This window comes from Ailuropoda melanoleuca, chromosome 1, assembly GCF_002007445.2.
Source record: "Ailuropoda melanoleuca isolate Jingjing chromosome 1, ASM200744v2, whole genome shotgun sequence".
Classification (NCBI taxonomy): Eukaryota; Metazoa; Chordata; class Mammalia; order Carnivora; family Ursidae; genus Ailuropoda; species Ailuropoda melanoleuca.
In genome coordinates this window covers 4,294,091-4,306,353 of record NC_048218.1, presented here as the reverse complement: position 1 = coordinate 4,306,353, position 12,263 = coordinate 4,294,091, and the positions used below count along the sequence as shown (strand labels likewise).

Below are 12,263 nucleotides of genomic sequence, written 5' to 3'. Positions count from 1 at the left end.
ACCCAGCCAGAGTGCAGGCGGGGCCCTGGAGAAGTGCTGCCCTCCTCACCGCGCCCTCTGGTGCCCGAGTACACACTCGGTATCAGAAAAGCCTGGAGTGAGGCTTGAATCCCTTTTTACTCAGTGTTAACATCTCAACAAACAGGTTCCCTATTAATGTTCAGCTAAGATATTTAAAATAAAACCTCGTTTGAATTGCAAAGTAGCTGTGGCCCTTGCTTCCCTATCTTCTTTATAAGAGAGAGTTTCTGGGAGGGGAGGAATCAAGGACAGAGCGGGTGTCTGAACACTGCCCTGAGGTTAGAGAACCAGTGTGTTTTGGAGCAGGGGCTCTGAGGGCGTTTCAGGAAAATGCCTGTCTCACCTGCACCTGTGGGTTGAAGACTGTCGTCACAGCTACAAGAGCACGAGGACAAGACCTGAATGCAGGGAGCGGTTTCGGTGGGAGCTGTCAGTGGCTTGGGGCCACGAAAGGGGGTTTGCTCAGATGCTGGTGAGGCCTGAGCTGGAGGCGGCCAGGGCCTCAGGACGGTCTCACCCAGAGCTCGAGTCAAGTACTATGGGAGGAATCATTATGCCTTACCATTTGGGGTATGCAGACTTGCTGTGTGGACTTCCCCAGGCGTGGTGTGCGGCCATGTGGGGCGGGCCTCCCGGGCCCCGGCTGGTCCCCAGCCACTATCACCTTCATCCCACTGCTGTTCCCAGAGCTGGCTTCCCAGGCACAGCCCACAGGTCATTCCCACGTTCAGAAGCCTTCACCAGCCCCACTCACCCACCAAACTGAATTGTAAGATGTAAGAGACTTGCTTTTTTCCACACTCCCCAGGGAGGGGTCCATACGGCGTTGCTCCACGTTCCCCTCCTAACTTAAAGGGAGACGGTCACCATGTCCGGAGCCCCTGATGCCTGCAAGTGAAGGGGGGGGTCCTCGAGTCCTTGAAGCAGGAACCCACTTGGGTGGCACCAGCCTGGGCTTCCAAACAGAGCAATACGTCTACAGAAGGAAAAGTGATGGCGTCTACATCGTGAATCTGAAGAGAACCTGGGAGAAGCTTCGGTTGGCAGCTCGTATCATTGCCGTCTTTGCAAACCCGGCTGACGTCAGCGCCCTGTCATCCAGGAATCCCGGCTAGTGCGCGGGGCTAAGTGTGCTGTTCCTGGCCACCTCCCTCCCAGAGCCCTCACTAACCAGGTCCAGGCAGCCTTCTGGGAGCCCAGACTCTGGTGGTTACCGATCCTAGGGCTGACCACCAGCCTGTCACAGAGACATCTTACGTCACCTGCCCACCATCCCTCTGGGCAGCACGGACTCTCCCCTGCGCTGCGTGGACATCGCCATCCCTTGCAACAACAACGGAGCTCACTCAGGGGGTCTGATGTGAGGGCTGCTGGCCCAGGATGTTCTGTGCGTGCGTGGCACCATTTCCTGGGAACACCCACAGGAAGTCATGCCTGGTCTCTGCTTCCACAGAGATCCTGACAAGATTGCAGAGGACGAGCAGGCCACTGCAGAAGAGGCCGTGACCAGGGAGGAATTTCACAGTGGACTGCTCCAGCTCCTGACTGAGTTCACTGCTGCTCAGCCTGAAGCCACAGACTCATCGAAGGCAAGCAGGTGCGCTCTGTGCCTCCCTCCTGAAGACGGGGCCAGCCACGGAAGACTGGTCTGCAGCTCCCACTGCTTGGGCCACTGAATGGGTAGGAGCAACCACTGAGTGGTCTTAAGCTGCTCTTCCACAAAGGCAAACGAAATGGAAATAAGGTTGATGGAAAATAAACAGTTTCTTAAAAAAAAAATAAGTAAAAATAAAATATAAGAGACTTAAGACTGATTCCAGTTTTATAAAGGAGAAGGAATCTGAGATCCACAAACGAAGAAATAAAGAAGGATAGAAGTCAGACACAGCATAACCTAAGTTTGGACTTGGACACTGTCACTCTGAGCCTTGCGACCCGAGGACTGTGATGTCACGTGCCAGAGCCTCCTTGTCGTCACGCTGAACTGTGGGTGGTCAGCCTGCCGTGCTTGGTGTACTCAGCACGGGGTCATCATTAGCATCACCTCCAGCATGGTCTCCATCTTGGTCCCTGGTGATCTGGAACCAGACCTAAGACCCTTGTCTTTGCAGCCCAGCCAGTCCCTCCTGCTCTTATTTCCATGCTGCATATGCTCCACACGCCAGCGAAGACACTCCCCCTGCACTCTGCTCTCCTCCACACATCACGGAGCTTTCCCATGCGGGGCCTTTGGGGAATGAGTCATGTTTTCAACAAGTGTCACTGAGACAACTGGATATCCACATGCTGAAGAATAAATATGGACCCCTACCTCACACCGTATACAAAAATTCAGTCAAATTGGGGTCAAATAACTAGATATAAGAGCTAGAACTACTAAACTTGCAGAAGAAAACATAGGCATGTCTTTGTGACCTTGGGTTAGACAGTGGTTTCTTTGATATGACACCAAAAGCACAAACAACAGAAGAAAGCACAAACACCATCCAGAAAGTGAAAAGGTAACCTGCAGAATGGGAGAAAATATATGCAAATGAAGGACTTGTATCCGGAATATATAAAGAACTCTTACAACTCAATAATAAAAAGATAACCCAATTTTATTTTATTTTATTTTTTAAAAATATTTTATTTATTTATTCGACAGAGATAGAGACAGCCAGCGAGAGAGGGAACACAAGCAGGGGGAGTGGGAGAGGAAGAAGCAGGCTCATAGCAGAGGAGCCTGACGTGGGGCTCGATCCCATAACGCCGGGATCACGCCCTGAGCCGAAGGCAGACGCTTAACTGCTGTGCCACCCAGGTGCCCTGATAACCCAATTTTAAAATGGGCAAAGGATCTGACTAGGCAGATTTTCAAAGACATACAGATGGCCATTAAGCACATGAAAGTATGCTCATCATTAGCCATTAGGAAAATGCAAATAAAAAACCCCAGCGAGATACCACCTCACACTCACCAGGACGGCTGTAACACACAAGACGTAGTAAGAAGCGTGGACGAGGAAATGGAGAAATTAGAACCCTCATACACTGCTGGAGGAAATGTGATATACAGCTGCTTTGGGAAACATTCTGGCAATTCCTCAAAAAGTTAGACATACAGTTACCAGATAACCCAGTAATCCTACTCATAAATGTCTACCTGAGAGAACGAAAACGTATGTTCACCCAAACACTTGTACCTGAATGTGCATAGCAGTATTATCCGTAATAGCCAAAAAACAGAAAACAACCCAAATGTCTGATCAATGGATTAAAAATGTATAATCAAATATGGTATCGCCATTGGCTGGATATTATGCAGCTACATGAAGAGATGATGACATGCCGACCCACGCTACAACACCGTGAACCTTCAAAATGGGCTCAGTGAAGAAAACCAAACACAGAAAACACATATTGTATGATTCCATTTATATGAAATTTCCAGAACAGGCAAAACCCATGGAGACAGAAAGTAGATGAGTGGCTGCCTAGGGCTGTGGACAGTGGGGAGTGACTGCTGACGTATGTGCTGCTTGTTCAGGTGATGAGAGTGTTCTAAAACCGTGATGATGATGGCATATCTCTATGAATACACTAAAGACCATTGAGTTGTGTGCTTTAAATGGGTAAATGTTATAGTATGTGAATTACATCTTAGTAAAGCTGTTATAGGAAAAGGAATGTAAAACTAGAATTCCGCAGTCCATAGCAACGTAAATCACCCTTCTTCTGTGTCAGGTGAAGGTGCTCTGTTATCTGTGAAAGCCCAGCCAGTATGAACACACGCTTGCTGAGGGAGAGACTCTACAGTTTCCCTGAAAAACAATACAGCCCTGCGCCCAGAAAATTGAAAATTAAACATGTGAGCTCTGCCATCCAATATGGCGGCTTCTAGCCAAATCTGCATTGACATTGACATTCATTTAATAAAGTAGATTTTAAAATTCAGTTCATCCGTCACAGTAGCCACATTTTAAGTACGCACGAATCCGACGTGGCTGGTGCCTACTGGACGGCGTAGATGACAGAACATCGGCGTCATTGCAGAAAGTGCTAGACGTTCATTAACACCTGGTTCAAATATTATTAAGAAACACGCCGAGAAAAAAAATCAAGTGCCCAGAGTAAGTTAGAGCAAATCCCGTTCTAGGAAGCGAGTCTATGACTTTGCTCGTAACTGACACATTAAATATTTGTTGAGTAGATTAGTGGATAAATAAAATTCTTTTCTTTTCCACACAGATCAACCACTCTGAGAGTGCAAGGAACAGGTACTCCGGCTGGCCTGCCGAGGTGCAGATAGAAGGCTGCATACCGAAGCAACCAAGCTAACGTCGCACGGCCTTAATAAACTTGTGATGTGTAGACCGTTGCGGTGTGGACTGGCCCAAGAATCTTAGCCGACAGTCAATATTTGATGACCATTTGAGGTTTGTCTTCAAGCGAGCAGTATTTGCTGGTTGTATCCAGTCTTGGTACACAGACCGTTTATGCCGGAATTTCTCTAAGTGAAGGCATTCGTGAGCTGGAAGACTGGAATGGATGGGAATGGTGAGGGAAGGAAGGGATGCGGCCTGGAAAGGAGAGGCTGGGGGAAGCAAACTCTGCTTGCCGGGGCGCGGGGCTGCCGTAGGATCGGACCTGCACGTGAGCCCTGTGTGGCCCAGGCAGCTCTGCAGAGACACAGCCTCTCTCGTGTTAGCAGCAAGCACACCCTCCTTTCGGGCCGTCCTCTCCTAGGACACCGAGCACGGTCGGAGGGCTTGGCAACGCTGCCTCGGCCCACTCCCACTGAGCCCTGGGGGTCCGTGAACTTACTCATTCACCCCACAAATCTGGGCGCACCTGCCTTCTGGCATTGGCATCACAGTAGTGGAGGAGGCCCAGGCAGACGCGGGGGTGTCACACCATGGGGCAGACTGCAGGAGCCCCGGCAGGTCCAGCAGGCTCTGCTCTCGGGAGGACAGCTAGATATACCACACTTGCCAGGAGACACATTGTTAGATCCAGTTTCCATGATACCCGCGCTTGGTGAAGGATGTCTGACCACGCATCTGATTTGGGGTTCAGGAAGTCACGCCATGGCCAAGTGCCCATTCTGACACCCTTCCCGAGCCTGGCTCCGAAGTCAGGTTGGAGTCTTGCCTCCCAGAGCGTCTAGCGTTTCATGTGGAAGGTGGAGGAGTTGGGATGGGTGAATGCGTTCAAGCATCTGTATCAGTAGGACTCCTTTCAAACACCCAGCAGCCCCTGGCGCCTTGAGTTTCGGCACCCTCAAAGTGTCAAACCACCCCAGTCTTCATGGCTGACGATGGTACCGATTTCTCCTCATATCACATGTGAATCGCAGGTCGGCCCGGGCTTGGCCACCGGGTGCTGGGAGCCAGGCCAGAGGAGGGTCCCCGTAGGTATGGAAGCCAGAAGGAGCAGAAATCCCAGATGCCCCCAGAGCACCTGGCAGGACACATGTGAGCCCCACGTCCTTGCATCCTGTTGCCCGGTGGTATCGGGGTATCAGCCATGCAGGGACAGGCAGGGGTGAGTAGTTGTGAGCAGGCATACACCGACCCTGCAGGCCAAGCCGGGCTCTGGCCCCGGGAGGAGCTGGCACCTGCCAGCCCGCTGCCTCGCGCAGTAGCCCCTCGGGGAGCCAGGGCCCCTCTCTGCAGAGGAGTCTGCAAACCCTCGGGTAGGACAGTGGCTCACGCCCCGTTATGGACTAAATTATGTCCCCGCAAAATTAGATCCTAACCCCTGGGACCTCGGAATGTGACCGTATTTGAAAATAGGGTCACTGTGGGTGTAGTGTGTTGGGAGGAGTAGGGTGGACGTGAGCCAGGGTCACCATGTCCTTACGCAAAGGGGGACATGGGCGCAGAGCATGGAGGCAGAGGTCCGGGGGATGCTTCCACAAGCCAGGAGGCCCCAAAGACACCAGCAAACCCCTAGAAGCCTGGGGATAGGCTGGAACAGAGCCCCCTTGCGCCCGTGAAGGAAGCGCGGGCCGACCAGCGCCTTGGACTTCTGGCCTCCGGGGTGAGGGGGGTCAGTGTCTACTGTGTAAGCCGCCTGGTCTGCGGGGTCTGTATGGCCACCCCGGGGATATGGCTACAGTTCCCTTTGGGTTCTAAACTCTGGCGCCTGCAGACATTTCTGTACTAAAGGAAGGGGAAGGGAGTGTGTTTGTGCTCTGGCTGGAGTGACTCCATTTTCAGAGCCCTGTGGATCTTAGTTCACTGTCAGGGATGAGGGTCAGGGCCTCCTGGCCAAGCCCGTCCCAGAATTCTGTCCCAGGATGGGAGGCTCCTGCCCCCGTCCCCGTCACCGACACAGCGCTGGGACCCCTCGGCCTCTGCTGGCGCCTGCGGCGGCCCTCACAGGTACATCCCCACCTGAGGAACGGGCCCCTGGACCGTCCGTGTCCTGTTTGCTGCCTCCACGGGTCACTCTGCGTGGACGCGTCCCAGCCTCCCGGGCGCCAGCACTGGGGACGGCCCCTTGTCTGTTCTCACAGTGCCACCTGCCGACGCTCGGCTGCCAGGCTGACCGCCCCCCAAACAGAGAGCTTCCTGAGAATGCCCTCCTCAGCTGCGACTTTGGCCATATTCCCTTCATCAGGCTTATGTCTTCTCCCCAAACGCTCATTTTATTCCATTAAATAGTGTGGCCGTCACCGGAATGGCTTCCAGAACTTTAGCGCATTAGAGAATCAGGCCTGGGTCACTGCTGTGGGTTAGGCCCTGCTGCCGTGTTTCCATTCGGTAGCTCTTGCTGAAGGGTCCTGAAAGCATCCGCTCCACAGCCTGCAAGGGCGAGTTCCCGGCCGGGAGCAATACCAGCAGTGGGACGGCTGTGCTGCCACCCCGCAGAGCCCCGGGTCCCCCACCAGCCGCCTCGCTGTGTCCTCCCCTTACTGGGAGGCCCCTCTGGCCCCCTGTGCGGATGAGTTCAGGGGTCCTGGGTTCTGGACCGACCGGGAGGCATGGGGATGAGGCAGCGGGAGAGTGTGAGGGTGGTCAGTGGGGCGGTGGGCAGACCGGGGGCGGCGGCGGGGGATGGCTGGAGCTCAGAGGACCCGTACGTGCTGTAAGGCAGGTGCATGTCCTCCTGCACCTGCCCAGACCCTCTGAATGCACGTCACCGGGAGTGCGCTTGACGTGAACTGGGGACTCCGGGTGATGACACGTCAGTGTAGGTTTGTGGACTGGGACAAAGGAGCACTCCGGTGGGGATGCCCATCGCGGGGGAGGCTGTGCGCGTGCAGGGGCTGCAGGAAACGGGAAATGTCTGTAACTTCTTCTATGTTTTGCTTTGAATCTACAACTGCTGTAAAAAATAGTTTAGTAAAAAAAAAAAAAAAAAAAAAAAAAGCTGCCAATGACCCAGAGGTGGGCAACCAGTCCTGAGCATCCTAGTGGCCCAGCCCCCACCCCCAGGGCAGAGCAGGGGTGAGCTCTCCCCGGAGGAGGGCAGACCCTGCCCCTCCCTGTGGCAGGTTCAAGGACAGCAGGAGCGGAGTCTAGAAGCAGCCGCCCCTTCCAGGGAGGACACCAGGGCCTCAAGCCTCTGCCTCCCTGAAGAGGGGGAGCTTCCCTCCCACCTCCCACTCCCAGCTGCCTCAGCATTTCCATTAGCAAGATGCCTCGGACTTGGAACGCCACAAAACTGAGAACAGAGCTTGTTCCTGACCAAGAACAGGGTGTCACCAGCTGGGGTGCTCCAGCGCCTTAGAGGACTCTGTCCCACCCAGCTCACACGCTGGCACTGGCCAGCCTGGGGCCAGTGTCCTGGGGACAGCACCATGCTTGAGGGCTGACAGGACGTCCCATGTGCCCAGCCCACCTGCTGTGGGCCCTCCGCTACTCCTCGCGCCCATCCTGGGATGAGGGCACCATTGTTACCCCGCTGGAGAGATGGGGCCCCGAGAGTGAAGAGGTAGCGGGCTCTGACCTCACAGTGCGTCTTGCTACGCACCCCACTGAGACACACATCCCTCGAACCCCTGCCGGTCCTCGGGACTCCACGGATCCCTCCGTCTCACTAACCCGAGTAGTTTGCATGGTCTCACTGGCGCAGTTGAGAATGCCACCTTGGAAGGACAGGGCCGTTGGAGGGTGGGTGCACGTTGGCTCCAGGGGCTGCGACCCTTTGAACACACTGGCTACCATTCCACAGAGGCTCGGCAGGCCAGGTGGGGGTGCAGCCTTATCCCTTCACCCCCCTGGAGCTGAGCAGAGAGCAACATGACAGCTGGCCCTGCACTTTGATGAGCATGCCCCCCCACCCCACCACTGGTGGATGGTGACCCTGTCCTGGCAGCTCCCTCCTGGAGAGGCCACTGGGATGAGGCTCATGTTGGTGGGGATGCTCTTTGGATGGCAGATGGAGGCCCCCAGCTGCTCTTGCTGCCCCCGTGTAAGATAGAGCCACTCTGTCCGGCTTCTCCAGGGCCTTCATTGAGCCTTTCCTGCAGCTATAGACACGGCCCAGGACTGTTCGAAAAGACATGGGTGGTGACGCAGAAAAGCTTCGCACTGCGAATGAGCTGCCCAGCTCCCCGCCTGCCGCTCTGGAGGAAAGGGCTCAGCGCACACATCTCGAAGACTATCTCCCCAAGACCTGCCAAGGCCAGGGTTCTAGAAACATTTTTTAAGCCTTTAAATTCTTTCTTTAAAGGAAAACCTGCCCATAGGGGCAGTAAGTAAAATGAATGAGCAAAGAAGTGCTTGGGATTTTTTTTTCCATGAGTCGTATACAATGTTAGTTTCGATTTTGGGGAGGATCAGCCTGAGGCCTGCTTCCTCTTTCTTGTGCAGCCCTGGGGGCTCCTGGGGTTCCCCAATAGCTGTGCTCCAGTGATGGGCATAGCTGACTCTTCCACTGAGTCACAGAACAGGGGACCTGCAGGACCTCTGGGCACATGGCTGCACCTTTACAGGGGACATAACCGAGGACCAGAAGGTCAGCCAGTTCCGGGCTGAGCTCCCAGCTGGGAGGCCCTGCAGTCTGGCCTCTGCCCTCTTCCTGTCCTGGAGGAGAGCTCTCCCAGGGCTGGGACCCACCAGGAGCGCGAGAGTGTGTACTGAACAAATGGGTTATTTTGAGGGAAGCTGCGGACTTCCCTCCTTTGGGTCTGCAGTGCTTGACATGGCGAGAGCATGACAATGGTCAGGTGTGGTTCAGGCGTGCTGCAGTGGGACATCTCAGAGCTCTCAGATCACAGACCTGCGGGCATGGCGGTGTGGGAGCCACCCGTGAGGGGCTAAGTTAATCAGAATGAAACCGAGTAAGACGGTCATGTCCTCAGGCTCACTAGCCTCATTCCAGAGGCTCCGGAGCCACGTTGGCGGCCCTCTGTATTGGACAGAAAAGAACAGAATATTCCCATCATTGAGGAGTTTCCTCTAGGACCATGCTGCTCTAAGTCACTGGATCTCCAGTGTGGCCCGCCACCAGCCTCCCCAGAGAAGTCATCCTCTGCAGTGCAGATTCTCGGGCCCCACCCGGGCTCCGGGCAGCAGCCCCCTGTGTGCCCCAGCCCTCCAGGCCAATCTGGCTGCAGCTGGAGGCTGAGGACCCCTGTGTCAGTCACGGGAGGAGGGAGGGGAGTGCAGCTGCTTCAGTTTCATTTCCGTGGCCGGTTACTTGGTTTCATTTCTGTGGCCGGGATGTTTGGTTTCATTTCTGTCAGCGCTGCTCAGGGGGAGTGAGTCCCACAGCATATAAGAGGGACGCGAAGAAGGATGGGATGAGTCCTGGTGCGCACTGCACTGAGAAGGCACAGAGGTAAGAGTGGCCCCAGGCAGCCGTGGGGGAGGGGATGCGTCACCGTCTCTCTGCAGCAGACATGCCTTTTCAAAGGATTTCCTTGGAAACTGGCTTGTGCCAGAAGGCAGGAGACAGACAAGTTTCTGAAGCTGCCCCCTGGAAGAGTTGGGAAGCCCTGGGTTGGCACCGGGCCCCTGCACGCCCAGGGTGCATTCTAGAGGGGGTGGCTGGTCTGGAGCACAGGGCAGCCCCCCCATTCTGAAGCTGACCGAAAGCCCTGTGGCCAAAAAGGGGTGGCTTCTGGGACACCTCGCTCAGCATCCGTGGCGCACACACGTCTGGGGGTGGGGTGGGAGCTTTGCGCCCCCATGATCTTGTGAATTACAACAAGATACATAAACTGTCGTCACCCTGCTGTATATTACATCATGGCCATGGTTAGTAATGTAGTTAATAACGCTGTATTGCATGTTTAAAAGTTATTTAGAAAGTAGATTTTAAAAGCCCTTATCAGAAGAAAAATGTAACCATGTATCAAGACAGATGTTGACTAGATTTATTGCACTGATCATTTTGCATTCCATACAAACAGCAGGAAAAAAAATATATATCTAAAATTTGATCTTCATCCTGTTCCTGGCGCCGCCGAGCTCCTAAAACCCTTGGGATTTCCCAAAGGGAGAGAGCATTGTCTTTTGTTATGTTAATAAGGTGACTTTGGAAAGCTTCCTGGGGTAGGGCTGGCCAATGATTAGNATTAGTGGTGGAATTTCCCCCCCCCCCCCCCCCCCGACCTCCAGGGAGGGAAAGCAGCTGGAGGTTGAAGCAATCTCCACCGGCCTTGACTTCATCCATCGTGTCTGTGCGATGAAACCACCATAAAAACCCAGAAGGAGAGGGTCTGGAGGGCTTCCAGGCCTCCAGATGGGGGACTGTGGGGAGAGTGGCCCCTGGAGGGCACGGGCGCTCCACCCCCTTCCCCAGACCTCGCCCTGGGCATCTCTTCCGTCTGGCTGTTCCTGAGTTAGATTCTTTTATAATAAACCAGTAATCTAGTGAGTTCTCTGAGTTCCAGGAGCTGCTCAAGCAAATTATTCGAACCCCAGGCGGCCGGTGGTTGGGACCTCCAATCTGTAGCCAGCAGGTCTGAAGCAGGTGGCGGTGAGCGTGGAGCGGTCTGCCAGGACCCAGCCCTTAGCCTGCAGCATCGGACGCTATGTTGGGGTAGATTGTGAAAGAACTGTTAATTGCCGGGTGGTGTGGAAGAAAACCCACACATTGGAACCGCTGTCAGATGTCAAGCTCCAAAGCCTGGTCTCAGGGCTTTAGGCGCCTTCCTGCTTGTGGCTTTGGTGGCACAGGGCCACCTCAGTGGCGCGCTGGAAGGATAGGGCACCTGCCAGGATTTGCCACTCCCTGCTGCAGCCCACAGGGTAGTATGGCGCTTTCAAAGTGTTACTTCGAGAGAGAGACACCAAGGCCAGGTCCTCCCAGCAGAGCGGCTTTTGCAGGGAACAGATTAGTATGAACCACAGAGTGTTTGTGTCTCACGGCCACCGACACAAAGTACCACACGCTCAGCGCCTTAAACAGTGGAAACACGTCTTCTCCCAGCGCTGGAGGCGGGAGGTCTGAGATTCAGGTGTCGGCAGCGCTGGGTCCTTCCCCGACTGTGGAGGGAGGGTCCTTCCTCGCCTTTTCCAGCTTCTGGTCGTTGCCAGCAAACCTGGCATTATTTGGGGAACATCTCAGGGTGCTGTGGTGGTTCCCTGGGTCGTGCCAGCAGTAGGAAGAAGGAATCCCGGCCACAGGGTCACCCACGACACAGGAGAAATTCCAGCAGGTTTTCCAGGGTGGAGGTTGGGCTCCTCCCTACTCACACAGAGCCCTGGGGTTCGGCCAAGGACGGAGGGGAAGTTCGGATGTGCATCTGTGAGTAATAACACCGTCTTTTCTCTTTCCTGGAAACTGTGACGAAATCTCAGTGAACTGGATTTTTGTCATTGGAGTCTGCTTTCAGGAGAACACGATGTCTTGATTAGCATGAAAGGAAGCAAACTATCCCCACAGGTCTGTCTGAGTGGTCGTGCAGACTTGCAATTTGAGAATAACCTTGAAGGCACAGCAAGATGCCAGGTCCAAGGAGAACAAATTAAAGGGACTGAAGCGTTCTCCCCTCTGCAGGCGGAGCTGGTGTGGCTGTGGAGCTCCTCGCAGAACCGGCCCTGGGCAGGGGCAGGAGGCCGGTGGGGGGGTGGGGGTGGGCACAGGGCGCTGGGGGCCAGGCCCTCCCACCTACTGAGCCTCCCCTGGGGCATGGCAGAGAGAGAGAGAGAGAGAGGAAATTCCAAACACAGTAGAATCAAAGGCAGGAGGAACAGAACCTGGGGGAGCAAGGGGCTGGTCTTCAAGATTGAGATCCCAAATCCACCGGCCCTCTGTGAAGTGCTTTCTTTTCTTTTTTTTTTTTTTAAGATTTATTTTAT

General features: G+C 54.5%; 2 protein-coding genes across 4 annotated transcripts in view; both read left to right on the top strand.

Moving 5' to 3' along the window:
• Positions 1-9,577, top strand: part of FAM3B (FAM3 metabolism regulating signaling molecule B) — a 59,830-nt gene extending 50,253 nt beyond the window's left edge. For both annotated transcript variants that reach the window (XM_034655442.1, XM_002930257.4), the window contains exon 8: positions 4,252-9,577. In XM_034655442.1, the coding sequence (XP_034511333.1) occupies positions 4,252-4,341 (90 nt within the window). In that variant the 3' untranslated portion in view covers positions 4,342-9,577. The remainder of the gene's footprint in view (positions 1-4,251) is intronic.
• A 69-nt stretch (positions 9,578-9,646) lies between these two features.
• The window catches only part of MX2 (MX dynamin like GTPase 2), a 29,412-nt gene continuing 26,795 nt past the window's right edge, over positions 9,647-12,263 (top strand). Inside the window, exon 1 of one of the 2 annotated variants that reach the window (XM_034655432.1) lies at positions 9,647-9,795. The gene's annotated coding sequence lies outside the window, so the exon portion shown is untranslated. The remainder of the gene's footprint in view (positions 9,796-12,263) is intronic. The other variant, XM_034655423.1, reaches the window with a different exon arrangement.